Source organism: Psammomys obesus, unplaced genomic scaffold, assembly GCF_907164565.1.
Source record: "Psammomys obesus unplaced genomic scaffold, mPsaObe1.curated_primary_1811, whole genome shotgun sequence".
Taxonomy (NCBI): Eukaryota; Metazoa; Chordata; class Mammalia; order Rodentia; family Muridae; genus Psammomys; species Psammomys obesus.
In genome coordinates, this window is record NW_026596051.1 from 26,333,373 (window position 1) to 26,352,344 (window position 18,972).

At 41.0% G+C, this 18,972-nt stretch overlaps 1 protein-coding gene across 1 annotated transcript in view; it reads left to right on the forward strand.

The window, feature by feature from the left end:
- Positions 1–18,972, forward strand: part of C1qtnf7 (C1q and TNF related 7) — a 102,153-nt gene that overhangs the window by 79,848 nt on the left and 3,333 nt on the right. Inside the window, exon 2 of the mRNA XM_055624214.1 lies at positions 16,083–16,328. Coding sequence (XP_055480189.1) covers positions 16,083–16,328 — 246 coding nt within the window. The remainder of the gene's footprint in view (positions 1–16,082; positions 16,329–18,972) is intronic.

Sequence of the window (18,972 nt, forward strand, 5' to 3'; positions counted from 1 at the left end):
TTCTTCTTCTTCTTCTTCTTCTTCTTCTTCTTCTTCTTCTTCTTCTTGCTCTTCTTCTTCTTCGTCTTCATTTTTTGCTTGTTTTTCGAGACAGAGTTTCTCTGTGTAGCCTTGGCTGCCCCAGACTCACTCTGTAGACCAGGCTGCTCTCAACTCACAGAGATCTGCCTGCCTCTGCCGACCCAAGTGCTGGGATTACAGGCGTGCACCACCACTCCTAGCTTATGTTCTTGATTCTTGATACATTCTAATCAGCAGTTGCCTAGAAAAACTATCAATGACTAATTTTTCTGCTTGTATTAGCACATTCGATTGGACTTAATCATTAACTCAGCCAAAATATGTTGAGAATGTCTGCGTGCCAGTCTTGGGCTGCATATGGGTTATGTAAGGATATAAGGTTATGAATGAATCAAGATTATTGTTCAAAGGTACTCTTTGTAGGGATGGAAAGATGGCTCAGTAGTTAAGATTACTCGGTGGTGTTCTTGCAGACTGGAGTACCCATGTGTGGGTGTCTCATAATCACCTGTGAGTCTAGGGGATCCAACACCCTAGCCTGGCCTCTTTGTGCACCTGTACACACACACACACACCATTAAGTCCATTTTGTGTTGACCAACTATTTCTCAGCATGGGACCCGCCTTGGAGTTTGGCTGATATGCCCAGTATCACAACATTGAAGAAAACTGTTTCTTTCTCTTCCAGAAGGTATCAGTTGCCAATAGTTTCTTGGTTAGGGGTGGAACTTTGTGTTCCCTTCCCTTTCTCCATGCTGAGGTTTTGTCTGGTTTGAATCTCTGTAAATCTTGTGTAAGCTGTCTTAGTTTCTGTGAGTTCATATAAGCACTGGCCCTCCTGTGTCTGGAATACACTGTTTCTTTGAGGTCATTTATCACCTCTGGCTCTTACAATCTTTCTACCTCCTCTTCTGCATAGATCCGTGCCCCTTGAAAGAAGGTGACTGATACAGACAGCCCAGTTAGGACTGAGTTCCACTTTCTGCACATTTCCAGTTGTAGATCTCTGTATTAATTACCATCTACTTTAAGAAGACATTTCTCTGATGAGGATTAAGCAGTGCACTGAACTCTATATACAACAATAGAATTGGGAGCTATTTTATTGTTATGTTTCTGTAGCCAAATAATAGTAGTAGATTTTCCCAAGCCTATCTAGTCTCAGGTTCTTGTCCACTTTAGTAGTATTGGTTCCATCTCAAACAGTAGGCTTAAAGTCATTGGGAAGATGAAGAGATGGCTCTCCTGTCCCTTGCTAGATTCAGCACTCAGAAAAGTGGGCCCTGCACCTTGCCTAGGCAGCATAGTAGAGCTGGCCCTGGTAGTGGGGGTGTGAGTGAGCCATCCCAGAGAGGGAGAGTAAGGGAGAACTGGCCTTGCAACTTGCATTGGCTCCTAGGTCATGAGAGCAGGAGAGCTATCCCTGACTCTCACTGGCTTTAGCCCTTGGGAGAGCAGGCCCTGCATTTTACAGGGGCAGCACAGCGGAACTATCCTTAATGGTAAAAGCACAGGTGAGCCAGGCCCCAGAATGTGAAAGCAGGTAAGCTGGCCCTGTCCCTCAAAGATGGAGAATGGGCCCTACACCTCGACTGGACTGCACAGTGGAGCTGCCTCTAGAGGAGTGAGGGCATGAGAGCAGGAGCGCTGACCCCGGCTCCTGCCAATAACTGCATTGGATGGCCTAGCCAGAGCAGTACTGGAGAGCTAACCCTGGTGGTGTAGATAAGGGAAAACCAGCAAACTTGCCAGTTCCGCTAACACCTAGGCCCAGAGCCTGAACCACCCCAAAAACTATATCATCTGCAAATGGTTGAACTTAGCCAGTCCTGCTGACCCAAAGCTGCAGGATCTCCCAAGACAAGGGACAACAGTAGGATAACTTAGAGTAGTTCCAATGGGGATCCAATATTGAAGGTATGCAGAAGCCAGAGACCTTGAACTAGACAATTACTCATTGCAATGAATATTTGCAAATGAAGACATGTGGACAGAGGAGTATTCTGTTTAACACACTGTGACACACTACAGCTTCCACAATGAAATGCTTTCCATGCTTTGTTTTGTTTTGTCTATTGTTTTGTGTTTGCTTATGTGGTTTTTGTTTCCTTTTGGGAAGAAGTTGCAAGGGAGGATGGCATATTCAAGGGAATAGGTAGATAAGTAGGACTGGGGTAAATAATGTGAAAATCACAGGGGACAGAAAATTAAAGAAAAAAGGAGAAGGGGGAGTAAAAAGAGAGAGAAGTGGCTCAGAAGTTAAGAGTACTTGCTGCTCTTCCAGAGGACCTGAGTTCACACATCCAGGGAACCTGTCACCCTCTACTGGCCTCTGAATTCAGGTATGTATATCCATAAGTCATATATGGACACAGTACATACAATAAAAATTAAAATAGTCTTTATAAAAGGTTTTTGGTCATTCCCATAACAATACATCAATAATTCTATTTGATTTCACTTCCCTTCAGTCTCTCAACAATAAAAAAAAGAAACTCAATCTCCACATCAAAACTTGTGTGGATGTAGACCTCAAGGTAAAACCTCCAAGTAAATAATTTCTCAACATTTAACATTGAGATCCAAAGATTGATTTCCTAGGTAGGCTATGTGCATACAAAGGGAGAGAGGCCCTCTCGTCTACCATCTTTAAGTGGAAGAGTCTGGAAAGCCAGTGAGCTCAAATTACGAAGCTCTGGTGAGTCAATAGTGAAGATTCCAGGCCAAGTCCCAAAGTTTGAGAGCCAGCAGTGCCCAGGGCAGAAGGAGATCAAAGACCCAGCTCAGTCAGCCAGCACAGCAAAAATTTCACCTTCCTCTGCTTCTCTGCCCTCTTCCAGCCCTCAGTGGATTGGTGCCAGTTGGCACGATCTCAGCATGTGGGCTTTGGAAGCTGCCTTCCTTCCTACAACATTGCTTTTGAGCATCACTAGAGTGTGTGGCCTCACTCTACACCTGAGTGTGGTTGTATTACTTGGCTTACCCATCCTGGGGTTTGCAAGCCAGCCAGCCCATATTACTTGGAAGCTTCAGGTTAAGGAGTGATCTTGTGTGCAAAAACAAGGTGGATGATGCCCAATGAACAACAGCTAGGGCTGTCCTCCTGTCTCCGCACATTTGCACACACATACACTTGCACATATACCTGCCCTAAGAGACACACTCCAAAGCTGACGTGCTCAAGTCTGTAGCCATCCACACCTAAGGTGGTCAGAATGATGCTGGTTTTGCCCTGTTACGTTTTACATTCCAAGATTAAAGGATGACCTGTTCTCTAGTAATTCCCAAGTTCTCTTGAAATAATGTGACAGGTTTTGTTAATAAAGTATATACTTGGCCACCTACTAGAAGCCTAACCCATGCTCAACAGATTGAGGAAGATGAAGTTCCTGAAGAATCCACAGCTCCTAGTCTGGCCTACAGTGAACCCAAGTTTTCTTGGAATTTCTGTAATAAGTCATCAGAGAGCTCTTCTTCCCAGCATACAGAAAATTTTATGAAAAAACACCTTGATAACCACATAAAAAATTGCACCTCAGAATTGTTGGTGCTCAAAATGCAGCTAAGAGTATGAGATGTTAAGGCAAGAGCATCAGCCTCGGTAACCACTGAAGTAGGAGCTCAGGATGTGAACTCATGAGACACTTTGTTCTTTTGCCTGTGTTTGAACTTTCCTGTAATTTTTTTCTTTTACAAAACCCTTACATTTTGAATATAAGAAAGTGATATTTTATGAAAAATAGGCTTCATAACCTTAGATAGATGCTTTATTCTATCTAAATAATGAGTATTTGTACATATCAAAAATAAGAAAACCAAGGCCAAAGCCAATGTCTTCTACATGTAAAGTTAGGGGTAGGGTCTTGGTGAGGCTGTGCTTAGTGGACAGAGCTTTCCCGAGTGCTAGTTCTGGCTCAGCATAGAAACGAGGCAAAAGCATGTAAAGGTCACTTCTTGTGGAAGCTGTTTCTTAATGGATGAGAAAATCAGGCAGTGGGGTTCTAAGGCCCTTCCCTGGGAATAATGTAAATCTTCCACTGGATTCAAACTTGGACCTTGCTTTCTCCTCGCAAGTCTGTATGCTCAGGACCTGGTATAATGCCTGGCACACAGGAGGGGTCAATTGTACTTGTTATTCAATGAGCCAGTGTGTTACCACTTAAAAAAATCTGTAAACCCTTTTCTCACCTGAACCTCCTTCTTCACTACAATGAAAGTAGGTTGAGGTCAGAAGCCAGACTGAACCCTTTCACTGTTTTAGGCCACTTTGTAAAGCCAGAAAATGTCAGCAACTGCCAGCTCTGTCTCTTTTATCATTATCAGTGGCATCAGCAAGAGGGAGAAGTCAACAATCTGCCCCCAATGCTGGCTCACTGCCCTGTGGGAGCTTCTACCTAACCCAAGATAAAGAGCAGAGCCTTCCATGAGAAGCGGAGCCCTCCATGGTCCAGGGACACCATCATGCTCATTAGTCCTCAGTGTCGTCTAGTCATTCTTTTCTGCACTGGATGCTCTGATGCAGCCTTCTCTCAGTCTGACAGAGTTGTCCTCCTCCTCTGCTTGGCATTCTTAGATCACATTTATATGCTTTATCATATCATTCCTTATCATATCATATCATTCCTTTAGACAAATATCCTCTAAACCGTACATTCAACTCTCTTCCCTATGAAATGCCCAATAACCCCTTCTCTGTGTCTTTGAAACACTCTCCAAAATTTCTTAAGTTGATTAAATATCTGTCCTTCACATAAAATAAGTAAGAAACAAGTTCATCTTTCTTTCACTAGTTGTTTGATTCTTCCCTACCTTCTCATCATCTATCAACCAATTTCTTCAGATTTCTGGCAACGCTAGACACATGACCACTTAAGTAGGTCTGCATGATTCATCTTCAGACACTAAGGAGACTAGTCTAAAAAACTTCTACTTTGCATCCAATATATAACCTGCCCCTTTTTGATGGCTTCAGCCCAATATGTAGATGCTCTTCCACTACTAACTAGGTCCTACCACCACAGCTCTCTCTCACTTTTGTCACCTCTACACTTAGGTCAGAGGGTAAGAGAATAAAAAAATGATCAGACTACCTAAGTGGCATGTACACACACCCCTCCTGCCTGTCAGGGTCTGCTACCTGCCCCAAGTGGTCAAATGTCAACTCTGTTAATTGCATTAGCAGCTCACCAGAGACATCCCTGAGACTCCTGTGCTTTACAAGATTCTGGTAATGGACAATTCACTTCCAAGCTGATGTCCAGTGAGGCCCCCATACCAGCTCAGCTTCTGTGTCCCGGGGAAACTCCCTGTGGTAGCCCCAGGCCTGGTATAGGTAGTCCAGTCTCGTCTAGCTGCCTAGTTGTTTTCACTTCCTGGAACACTTGCTTCGCCATAGCTGACCCTGCTCTGCTCGTTCTTCTCAAGTCCCCTTTGCCTTCCAAACATTCAGTGGCTGTAACCAGGGGAAATGACCAGTTTTTACTACATCTCTCTGACCAGACACCTGCAAGACTCTCAGTCACAGCTCAGATAGCAGTATGAAGGAAAGAACTACCAGGAGCACTCTTTCCACTGGCACCCCAACATGTTCAGTGATTTCTTTGGGGTTCTTGTCAATGGTACACTGAAAAAGAAAGAGAGTGAATGTCAGAATCTTCTGATTTTTAATCAGCTCCCAGAAAGTACTTGACACTCACTGATGGTGTATTTTTCTCTGTCTTGGTTTCTCAACTAAAATTTTAGAATGTTGAGAATTCTTAACATCCCGTCGAGCACAGTTCTGGGACTGTTTGAAGAATGTCTGTCCTCTCTATTCAACTTTGACTCTATAAGCATAAACTGTACTTGATATAAAGTCAACCATCCAGCCCTGTCTACCACGTAGTAACAGAACAACAAGATGAGGCATTGAATAAAAGAAGATGATTGACAGGTGAAAGTTCCCAAAGACTGCCTTTCCATCAGAATCGCCCAGAGAGGTTTGGGCAAAAACCACAGAGCTTATACTTTGCCAGTGGTATCCTAGTTCAGTAGATCTAGTTTAGAGCCACTATGTGCATAGAAAGGTCCAAATAGCATGTTAGGAGAGTTCAGGGAGAGTCTCATAAATGCTTAGAGTACCAGGGAGAGGTTCTGGAGGAAACAGTGATGAAGAAGATGAGGATTAAAAAGATGGAGAGGGGGTGTGTTAGGACTTGGGTCAATAGGGCCTGAAGCCACAGGGAATACTTTAAGTATGACTCTGAACCTAGAACAATAAGGGTTGATTTCTAAGAGAGCTCAGTGCACCTGAGGGGAGGAAGGGAAGGCTACATTAATAAAGCCCAGCAGATGACTAACTGTGTGTGCAGAAACCTGGTCTTGTAAAGTTAGCAACACCCTAGGAATAAAATATATAGCATGGTGAGGAATCTTAACTACAGATCAAGCTCCCTATGGAACTTACCTGCAAAAAGAGGACAAGAAAATGTAGACAGGACTGAAGGAACTGATGCTTGATTTCATAAGCTCATTACATACTAGTTGGAACTATCTTTTTAAAGCAATTATAGTTACTAACAAAATGGCATATTTGTGTGTATGTGTGTGTGTGTGTCCAGTGCTCTAATGAACCACCTTAGACCCACCATTGAGGGCTAATTCTATATACAATTTCCCAATTTTCTATTTTGTGAGTGTCGGCTCCAAACTGGCCCATAGTAGAGTGTGGAATGAAGGAAACTGTAGCAACCACAGTCCTGGGCTTCAATTTTCTCATTTTTGAGAGCTTGGGTTCCCACAATGCTTTTTTAGGTGTTCTGAGAACACTGGATGGATTTGAATGAGTTGAGCTGAATTAAATTGAAAAGCAAGCAAAAACTTCAGGAAAGTAATAGCATGAGCTAAGAGCAATACAAAATATATGCTTAGGAAAATAAATAAATTAAAAAAAAACTGAATAAGGCCTTGTCCTTGAGGCAAATAGCCTGCACAACTGGAATCTTAGGCATTAATGTAAGTCAAGGCTCCCTTCAGCCTATTTTCTAGCCACAAATTTTTACCACTGCATCTGAAATGAGGGTGAATATAACTGCATAAAAAGTATGATCTGCATCTTAGTTCTGAACATCCAAAGAGGGCATTTCAAAAGTTCCTTCTTGAGAAAAGAGGGTACAAGTCAGGGACCTGCCTCAGAGGGCCTCTGAAAGGCTCTGCCCTGCAGACTATCAAAGCAGATCCTGAGACTTATGGCCAACATTTGGGCAGAGTGCAGGGAATCTTATGAAAGAAGTGGGAAACAGTAAGATCTGGAGAGGACAGGAGGTCCACAAGGAGAGCAACAGAACCAAAAAAATCCGAGCCCAGGGGTCTTTCCTGAGACTGATACTCCAACCAAGGACTATGCATGGAGATAACCTAGGACTCCTGCACAGATGTAGCCCATGGCAGTTCAGTGTCTAAGTGGGTTCCCCCCTGAGGGGGGAATAGCCTTACCAGGCCACAGAAGAAGACAATGCAGCCACTCCTGATGAGACCTAATTGACTAGGATCAGAAGGAAGGAAAAGAAGACCTCCCCTGTCAGTGGACTTGGGGAGGGGCATGTATGCAGAGGGGGGAGGAAGGAAGGGATTAGGATGGAAGGAGGGAGGGAACCACAGGGGGGATACAAAGTGAATAAAGTGTAATTAATAAAGAATTAAAAAAATTTGCTCTTACAGAAAAAAAAAGTTCCTTCTCTCTGCAGAGAAAATTAAGTCATGAAGATACAGATTGTATTGAGTTATCTGAAATAAAAAGTGATTTTTTTTAGAGAAAGCAAAAATCCAATGTTTAAGAGCATAAAAAATACTATGAGCCTTTAAAGATATGAAAAATATTGGCAGATAAATGTGGTAAACACTATCGGGGTAGAATGGTGCATGCCTTTCATCCCAGCACTTGGTAGGCAAGGCTAGCCAGATCTTTGTGAGTTTAAGGCTAGCCTGGTCTACATAGTGAGTTCCAGGACAGCCAGAGCTTCCTAGTGAAACGACAACAAAATAAAATAACAACAAAAATAAAAATAAAGGAAAAAAGAAAGAATATAATATTCTTTATATAAGAATATATAAAGAACCAATATAAGAGACTGGGACGCCTAAAATTAAGTTTTCCATGATTGACATTCAATGCAAGTTATTAGCACGTATTAGGAGCATAAGAAAACTTAGAAACAATTAAGCATGTTTTATCTGATGATGAGAAGTAAACATAGGGACTCTCTAAGACTAGAATTCTACACTGATTTAGAATATAAAACAACTGACTGATAAGACTTTGCACATGCCATGATGATGTTCAGGTTTTGACAGTCAACAAATGTAAAGAACCTACCCTCCAGCTTGGTGGATGGGCGCCCAAAGGTAATGTAAATCACATTACAATAAAAGCCCAGTCACATTCTGGTCACATTTGGGATCAGTATTCACTTCCAAGACTCTAGGGAAAAACAAACAATCTCCTTCATTTAGAATTGTTACTGCTGAGAAGAATTAGAAGGAAAACAGGATAACAACAAGATTTTTTAAAATCACATAATTTCCATAAATGACATCATGTATTACAGATCACTGTTGCCAAGGAGATATAAAAAAAATACATATCAAATGGAAACAAAGGCATTGATTGCAGCAACGCTCAACTAGTCAGGATTTGAAGACACATTCTGCCTTCGGATTTGTTAGAAAATGTTATCTATATGGACAAAGATATATCCACCTTCTAAAGCATCCAATCATTTGTCTGTTCAGCAAAGAACAAAGAAAACATCAATACAGTTCTTATAACCCTCTCTTTTGCAGTATATAAAAGCCCACTTCCTGCCATATTTACCAAAATATGGTGAATATTGGTCCCCATCTAAAATCCCCCCAGAAGTAAAGCTTCTTTTCTCCAAGCTGACAACCAGTTTCCAGTCACTGAGTAATTTTTTTTCCCGGAACCATCTTATTGGAAAATCAATAAAAAGAGGAAAAAATTAAATAAGCAAATCTTTAAAAGAGGAGGCCACAGAAAGAGAGATGGTAAGCTTCCAAACTTACCAGTCAAGGAAAGCCGGCACTTACAGCTTGTCCCAAACAAAACCATAATTTTTACTGATCTCTGAGTTGTGCCTTGCTGGATGAATGACTTCCAGGGCCTCTGGCTCTTGGGGACTAAACGAGAAGATTATTTTTAGCACAACTATTTGGAAATCTTTGAGAACTTGGACCTGCTATTCTGTCTGGTACCAAAGCAAGTTTCTCACTGAGCTCTTAGGAAAGAGCCTGACTTTTGTACGTTGGGAACCCTGCAGCAACCTACCCTCCCAGAGCACGGTATGGTGTTTATTCTCTTTTTCAAAACTTTAGCAAATGTAGATCTCATGGACCATCTTCGTTATGATGGAGTCTTTAGCTCTGTGAGCAGGTAGCTCTATAGGAAGAATCCAGAAAGTGAAGACCTAACTCCAAATCTCTGATTGATATTAGCTTCTAGGTCATGGGCAATGGTCTCTGGCCCTGGCTCTCCCCTGCAGCCTATCACAAAGGGGTCCTTGGGTGTGTGATAAGGACTAGGAGTTAATCTGTAAACTATAAAAATATTTCCAAATGTCCAAGTTTCTTTTTTTTTTTTTCACTATTCTGCCATCATAGCCCTTTACATAAAGCAGCAAAACTATAAATCATGGAATATACGTCAGGAATATGGAGTTTATGTTTTGTCAGGGAAATGAGCAAGCAAATAGATATAAAACCAGCTGTGTGGCCTTCAGGGGATCTGAATAGGTGCAAGAGAAGAAAGGATCTCATTTAAATAGTCAGTTCTACACAGGAAAATGGGAGGTGCAAGGAGCTGAGGAACTCACCCGAGAAGGAACTGGGGTGCAGAAAGCTCAAGCCTCCATCCTGTCTCAAATTCACTGCTCCTGCTAGTGAAGCTTGAACAGATCCTGATATTGAGCAATGTTCACCCCAAAAGCCATGGAGAGCTCTTGTTTTTGCCCTCCTTAGTAACCTCTCATCTTCCTAATGATTTCCAGGCAAAGCGCATTTTGAACTTGAATTAATCAAATCCAGTCTTTTGTCATGAAGCACTAGAAGAACATTCAGTGTTTCCAACAAGATGTCAGTTCAAATCCTGGCTGTGCCAGCTTTTGAACTGTTGTCTCTGTGAATATGACTTGTCTAGGAAAGCTGAATAAAAGTTATCTTTTAGTGTCTATCCTTTTCCTGACTTGAGTGTTTTATGAACATAATGCCTTGAAAGCCCAACAATGTTATAGCATTCATCAAATGCATTCTGATTGTTAAAGCTGTTGCGTATGTGTGCCATAGTTTCTTTATTTATTAGTGAACACTTGGGAATGTTGCTGCTTGAACGAAGGTGTGCAAATATCAGTTAATGTCCCTATGTTTAATTCTTTATATCTTTCCATAAGAGAGATTGCTTGGCCATATTTGAGTTCTTGAACTGTTTTCCAGCATTTCTGTTCTCATCCATAACATCTTCTATTCTTAGAACTAAAAAAAAAAAAAAAAAAAAAATTACCCAATTTACAAAGAGACTTCAAGTTACAAAACATTTTCTAGAAGCTGAGTCTTTACATTGGCTTAATCTATGTCTTGCCTGGTTCTTCATATGGCTAGTTTTTCAATAAAGGATTCTACAACTAAAAAAATACTGCATGCTATAATAAACTACCTCCTTCCTTAAAGATTCAAACTGCATACTTACATAAAAATTTTAGCATATACATGTTTTTAAATGCATGTTTTAAAATCTAAAAACCTGTCACTTTCTTATCTCTAAAGAAATGGTTAGAATAGAAAATCATTTACATTTAGAATTCAGAGCCTGTTTGAGATTAGCATTATATCCGAGCTTTGATTTTCTAAGTCCAAAGAAGCATAAAAGTGGAAAAAAAATACAAGTCAGTACTTATTCTACATAAATTTGCATAATTCTAGCCAATGCTTGAAAGCATATTGCAGGAGAGGGGACTGCTAATGGAGATGTTTTCTCCTGAGGATTTTAAATATATTCTAAGGTTGGATTATAATGTGTATTGAGTTGTATAGTTTGATTAGTTTTGTGCTGTGCAAATTATGTCTTTTCAAGCTGTCCAAAATCATTATAATGTAAAGTTTTGACTCATGTGGTTTATTCTCAGTCAAAACAACCAAATTCCTTGCAATGCTTTAAGCTTTGAGCATAGATGAAAAAGGATGGTTCAGGAAATGGTCCTGGAAATGTACAGATGTATTGCTGCCTCGCAGTTTTTCATCAGAAAAAGCCTGGTGGACCAAATTTTGTATGTGATAAAATGAAATGTGAGAATAGAAATAAATGTAAAATTATTTTTAGTATTTTGGAGTGGGAGATATATTCTAAGCATATTAAAGTAGACTTTAGAAAAGGTTTTTTTAATGATAAAAATATTTTAAATGTACATAAAAAACTAGAAACTAGAGCTGGAGAGATGGCTCAGTGCTTAAGAGTTCTTGCTGCTTCCAGAGGATCTGGTTTTGGTTTACAGCACCCACGGCAACATCAAAACCTCCTGTTACTCCAGCTCCAGGGAATCCAATATCTTTGGTCTGTTCAACCAGGTGCTTGCATTCACACCCGTGTACCTCCACACAGACACACATAATTAAAAATAAAAAGAATCCTTTAAAAAGTGAAGAAACCCTAGAAAAAATATTTTCTGCATTTGCCATGAAGCCTGTGAGATAGGTAAATATAAATATTCATTACTATAAATTTAGTATCACATAATAGTATATATTATAGCATAAGAAATGTTATGGTAACGGTTATAATAACAAAAGAATAAAAATACCCCTAATGTCCACTGGTAAGACACTGGTTAAATATAACACATGCATATGAGAGGCATCTTAGAGTTACTGAAACAAAAGGAGTGTGGTGCCTTTATGTGAGGAGATGTCAATATAGATAGGTGCACCGAGACTCTACCCAGAGCTTCCACATGCCCGCCTTCAGTGAATCACAGACAAATACCAAGCGATGATTAAGTACGTACTGCACATGTGCAGGCTTTTGCTTGTTATTCTTTGACCAGTACAGTTACAAAGACTCACATTAGGCTAGATATAATAAGTCATATAGAGGTAAGTGACTCAAAGTATACAGGACGATGTGCATGGGTTATACGCAAACACAGCACCAGCTTATATCAGGACCTGGAGCCTCTTTGGATCTTGGTGCCTAAGGTGAAGTGATGGTCTTGGAACAAATACCCCACAAACATGACTGATTTGAAAGCAACATGAGAATGCTGTCTGTACACAAAGCTAACCTGGAGAAGAACACACAGGAAGTGGCAACAGGACACACCTTCAGGAGTATTAAATCTAAAAACCACTAGATCTACTTACAATTACACATGCTTTTTCTTTATGTTTTTAGAAATGCATTATCTACATTTGCAAAAAATATTTTAATATGTCTATGTACTGTAGGCCATATAACCTAAATCAGTTAAGTTCTTAATGTATACTCTTAAACACTGCAAAAACCCATGGGTCCAGGGAAAACATTTTAATCTTCTTTTCCTTTGTCTTATAATATTCTCATAATTTCTCATTAGTTTTTCTTCCCACAGAACTCATGTCTCATCCTCCAAAGTCTCTCTTCCCAACTTGGATGTTGGGCCCATTGTTAAATAAGAGAAAGATACCTGCCCTTTTGGAGTTTGGGTGCTGTGGGTCCTATCTGAAAAAAAAAAATATTTATACCACAAAGTAAAATAGGGATAATATAGTGGGTTGAGATGCTAAATGAAATAGGAGGACAGAAAAAAGAAAATAGAGCAAGAATAAGGAGGGTTGGAGACATTTTAAAAATGCATTCCACAATATTAAATAAGATGATAATGGTTGTACTGAAAAAAAATGACATATGGGAAAGACTTCAAGGAAGAAGTGAGGAATTAATCCATCTAGACATCTTGGTGCAGATATTTTATCCAGAACAAGGAAACCGCAATGATGCTAAGGAAGGTTGAACCAGGTGCCTCTGAGGGACACCAAGGAATCCTTTGCAACTAGAACTGGGACTGAGGAGGAAAATCAAAATGAAGTCACATGATTTAAGGAGGGCTGTGAGGATCGAGTGGATCTTGTAGACATGGTGGTGTTGACTCTTAAAGAAAACTAAAACCATCATGGTGAGAAGCCGCTGTGGTTTCCCATGGTAATCCACATTCTCTCATCTTCATCCGTGAACTGAGTCCTGAGACTTGGCTCTCACCATCATGCCATGACTTGCAGTGAGTACCACCGCACCTTGCTCCTCTTTGCTGGTGACTGTTAACAAATAATCAGCACCAGGCCACCAGGAAGAGTATGTGCTCAGTCCTGATGTGACAGGATGTGCTGGGGTGAATTGGTGGGGAGAGCTTCCCTTTTCTGTGGGGTAGGGAAGGAGGACATGGGAAAGAGGGAGGGACAGTGGGACCAGGAGGAGAGAAGGGAGGTAACTACAATTGGAATGTAAAGTGAATAAGTTAATTAATTAAGAAAAAATGATCATCTTGAGTGACACTCAAAAAGTAATAACTGGAGCTGCATGCAAGCATGTATCAGACAGCTCTCTTGTGCTTTTGTCAATGGAAAGCAGCCCTTTTGTTCAGTGATCAAGCTGTTTTAGTTGCTTTATTTTATTCCTCCTTTGAGCATATGCCGCTGGGTATCAGTGAAGTAGTCTTTCTTCCAAGCACATTCCAAGCTACCTCATTCTGTTACCTTTTACCTGGGTCTTCTTTAAAACAGCTCATATAAAAATAAAAATTAAAAATACATGAATACAATACAATATTACTACAATTCCTACCATACTCTCCCACATTTCCTTTTCCAAAGAAAAACTCTCTCTTCCTCAGCAACCATAGACTGCCTGTGGCTTCTCAACTCAGGGTTGGGAAGATACTGTGAGTCTTACTGACACTGGGATGTGGAGTGTGGTGCTGCTGTGCAGCTCTTGGCAGGCAGCCACAGATGATGAGAGTTTGTGGGGACAACGTCCCTGCCCATGTCCAGCAGAAACTTTTTGCAGAAGTCCTTTGGGTCCTCTGGCTCTTCTCAGCTTTCTGGTCCTTCTTCCGTGAAGTTCCCCGAAGAGCTCCTGTTGCTATCAGAATCACAGGGTTTGTCAGAAAGTGCCTTAATCCCATTTGAACACTAAGAATGGTTGTTTGAGGTTGGCGCTTGCCCAGTTTGGGATATAATTTAAAACAATGGTTCCAATGTTAGAAGCTTGGTCCCATTACAGTGGTTGTGAGAGGCAATGGGAGCTTGAAGGAATAGGACCCAGAGCAAAAATCACAAAATAGGCACTCTCCATTGTCTGGGCTTCCTGTCTCCCTGTTTACCACCTTTATACCATATGCCATGGTGTGATGCCGCCAAGGCAGACGCTCTTTTAGAGATCTTGGGCCAGGTGGCATTTTCAGTCTCCAGATTTTCAGCCTCCAGACAGTTAAAGGAAATAAACCCTTCTCTTTGTGAACCCTTGCCTCATGTATTTCATTACAGTAACAGAACACAGATTGATATAATATTATATGGCAGGTTCAGTACCTAGAACATGAAAAAAAAAAGGTTTTCATCCTTTGGTGGGAGGGTCTGGTAACACTGGATAGATGGTTTTAGCTTTTCTGATGATAAGATTCTAAGACTTGAGATTATTCCAAAATCTCACCTACATTTCTTTACTAAGTTACTATTCCTAAGCTGGGGTGAATTCTGGGTATAATTTCAAGATGTTATAATTTTTCCATGGGCACCATAAAAGTGGTATAGTGTGTGGTGTGCCTTTCAAATTTTCTGGGATGGCTGTCAAAAATAACACCTGGGTCACTTCTCCCACATTTCATTATTAGTCCCCTTAGGAGAATGTTGTCCAGATCAAGCACAGGTCCAGCCATTCAAAACCTTATTTGCACAATCTACCTAAAACACCTGTGCGCGTCCTGCCATTGAAGAAACTGCTCATCCCTAAGGATGACATGACCTGAAAAATCACGTCTCCCCAGCTTAGGTCACACAACCCACACTTTCAGCCTACATGCCAGGATGTCATGCTAATAAATCATTCATTGCTCTTTGCATCCAGCCTCTGTGGAGCAAGAAGCCAAATCCTATTAGGTTATAGTTAAAGAGACCTGTGTCTGCTTCTCAGGGCACACAGGGCACTGAGCATGGTTTAAGTTCACACGGCTCTTTAATTGACCCCCAGTGCTAACAGCTTAATGGGACACAGAGGCATTATATCCTGCAGATTTTAAATTAAAGTTTCGGACTCCCCCAGGACATTCACAGTACTGCAATTAACACTCATTGGCATTACACATGATTAACAAGTGAAAATCATGGCTTTCTTAAAGTGCTTCCTTTTTTCCCCATGAGTTCTAAGAACCGGATGGATGCATGCTAGCTGAGAGGGATGGTACAGTGTGTGTTACACTGGCACAATTCTGTAAACAACTTCTACACATATAAGAGAGGAGAGAGAAAGACAGTAATCAGTGGTACAGATAATTGGCCCTGGAAGAGCTTAAATCAACGTTAAATGAAAAACAAAATTCTAAGTCACAGGATTGACATAATATCACCTTTTTTCACAACACAGACACACAAGAAGAACTGGAAATGTGAATATACTAAACTGTAAATGGCAATTAATTATCTCTGAATAGTGGCCACTGTGCTGGTATTTATCTAAGTCATTTGAACATGTCGTTTTCTTTTTATAATGCATTAATCTTGCAAAAAGGAAATGATGTTTTGCTAAAAGAAGTGTGTTTAGAATGTTTTCACCCTTCAGCTATGTCAGTCCTTGAATAAGGCACTGAGGAGTCTGTGTCAAAGATACGTTGATGAATTTTTAAATCAGAAGAGGAAGCCGGATTCTCACTGTGAGGAAAAGCAAATGCTGGCGGGGGCTTCTGGACATGTCCAATCTTCCATTCACACTAACTCCATTGTGCCGAAGCCGCTCCCTGGAGAGTGTTCTAATGTCTGTGCTTCTCTTCTAGAGCCCAAGATGATTGTGCTGCTCTACGTGACAAGTCTTGCCATCTGTGTAAGTGGACAACCTCGGGGGAATCAGGCCAAGGGAGAGAGCTACTCTCCCAGGTATATCTGCAGCATCCCTGGCTTACCTGGTCCCCCAGGCCCTCCTGGAGCAAATGGCTCTCCTGGACCCCATGGTCGCATCGGCCTTCCTGGAAGGGACGGTAGAGACGGCAGGAAAGGAGAGAAAGGAGAAAAGGGCACTTCAGGTAAGGAATCACGATGAGGTTCGGCGAACACCCTTTCCGCCCCTCCCTAAACTACTCCATTTGCTGCGGATTCTCAGTGGGGACTGTTCTTTACTTCCCCTTCACTAACCATCACAATCTACTTTGCCGTGATGACACTTCAAATTCTGCTTTCACTCTCTCCAGCAATGACAACCTTCTTGGGTGAACACTGACACTGGAAAAGTAAGGCACTGCAGAAGATGAGCCCAGATTGGCATGCACTGTGCATGACTGCCAGAGCTGGACTCCCAAAAACTGATGCCTGGGGCCACTGGACAATGGCTGGATACATGGAGGCTTAGGTGGACAAACAGATGCGCCAGAGCAGGAAAAAAATTGGCATTCAGAAACTTAGTTGCCACCCTGCTCACAGCTAATCTTCTTGACACATATTCTTCAAGCATTTCTAGATTTTTTCCATGTCTTCAGCTAGGAGGACAATAGTGTCATAAAGAGGCCTTTCCTCACTTGGTACTGTCCAACCTTTCCTGTTACAGCTCTGCAGGCTTTACAGAGCTCTTTGAGACAATACAACTGTCCTCTAGTCCTTCAGTAACTTTTAGGCTTTTCCTCTTGCACATAAGTTGGTCAGGGAAGCTTGCCAGACTTCACAGTCCTCAGAGGAAACCAAATTGAAATTCTACAGAAGTTGTGAGAATGTCACAACAGGAAGAGATTTGGAATCAATCTTTGATAACAAGCTTCTGAGTATACAAGTTAGACAAAAGATAAGAAGGAAAAAATACATAAATCTAAAAAAAAATGCCTCTCCCCAATCATCACACGTGATTTACTGGGGTTCTGTGAGACAGTACCACAGTATAGATCCAGATTATTGGCTAATGCATCATTTCCAAATATTCCATGCAGAAAACATTGGTCAAATCAATAGTTGTCAGATGCACGAGCAATGTTCAGTATTAAAGAGCCTTGTGTAAAGATTCAATGTCAGATAAACAACCTTGAATTTGGTGCTTAGTCATATTTATTCAAAGGTGTCTATTTATAAGGTAGCTCAGGTGGATACAAATTATTGCTGACCCGTGATTTTGAATATCCTTAAAATTCTGTGACACACAGATTATAGTTCTATATGACTTATCCTTTCTGCTCCCTGTGTCTGGAAGGAAGAATGTAGTGGCTAACCACCCAAACACTGGCACCAGACTCAAATCTCTTTACTTAATTTAGCACCCTTAGGCACTAGTAATGGCAATTGTGATGTTTGAGAGTAGTTATGTATGCAGGATGCTCGCCACAGTAATTGTCATGTGCTAAGTACTTTGGTAAACATTAGATATTGTTAATTATTAAATTTGGAACCATAGGTCAAAAAAATATATATATAGCCATCCAAAGCCACCAAGTAAACAAAACATGATTAACGTATCCATGAGGTAGTTTTACTGTTATTTCAGGTCAAACATAATATTCTTAAGTTTTAACCCTATGGGGTTAAGGATAGTTCTGTGTCCAATCCATTCATTCCTCTATGTTTTCATGCACTATTTGCTTGGAAACAGTTAGTTTGCCTCTAACTAACAACTCTCATTTCTGGAGAGTGTTTCTCAGCCTCCACACCAGTGCCAGTAGTGCTGACTAATTTTTAGGGCAAGGTGAGGGTCCTAGTATGGCGTTTGACAGCATCTCCCTGGATGGCACACCTCCCCCTACTCTGACAAAAATGGCCTCAAAACACAACTGCTTGAGAAACTGCTCTAGTCTCCAGGACCACAGACATTTGTCAGGAAGATGAGGGAAAGGACTATCTACACACATCGTTACTATAGCTCCCAATGTTGACCACATATTAAGAACTCATTGTGTGCTGGGGACTTATTTATGTTACCATTCACCATTATAAGCTTCAGTAACTGTCATATGCAATAAAATAATGCTACAAATGAAACTATTGAGATTCAAAAACAAAGTGACTTTTCCAGCCCGAGAGCATGTAAATCCAACAGCCACACTTAAGGCTGTGCATAGCTCAGAAAGGAAAGGTAGGCTTGACTGATTGTGAGACATCCCTCAGAAGCCACTTCTGGGTGCAGATGGGTTCACAGCTGGGAGGTTCTGCTCAATGCTTCCTCTCCAGTGACAGCACAGAGCCTTTTCATTTGTGCATGCTTCCTGGATAGCAGATTGCCTTCACCTCAACCAAGTCCAGGCAAGATTAATTGTTCTCTTTTTCCTACTTTCTTACCCTAAATTACAAACGAAGAGATTATTACGCCAAATCATAAATTCTCTGCAAAAACATCTCATTGGTCTGTAAGAATTATTGTAATATATTAATAGCATGCAATTAAATCGGAATGCATGTTCATCCAAATATCACTAGAATTATCTCATGAAGCTTGGGGGAGGGGTGGTTGTGAACCTAGCCTTTCACAGTTGATCTCTCAAACCCTCATGAAGTAGTCTTTATTTTGATTTACTCTATGAATTTTAATATGTATCAGCTTATCACGCTGGGCCCCTATCACAGAGGGTTACATACAGTGAATAGTCAGTCAATATTAAATAAAATAAGCATAAGAAAGATGTGCGGATGGGAGCATAGAGCCATTGATGGAAGGAAGGAAGGAAGGAAGGAAGGAAGGAAGGAAGGAAGGAAGGA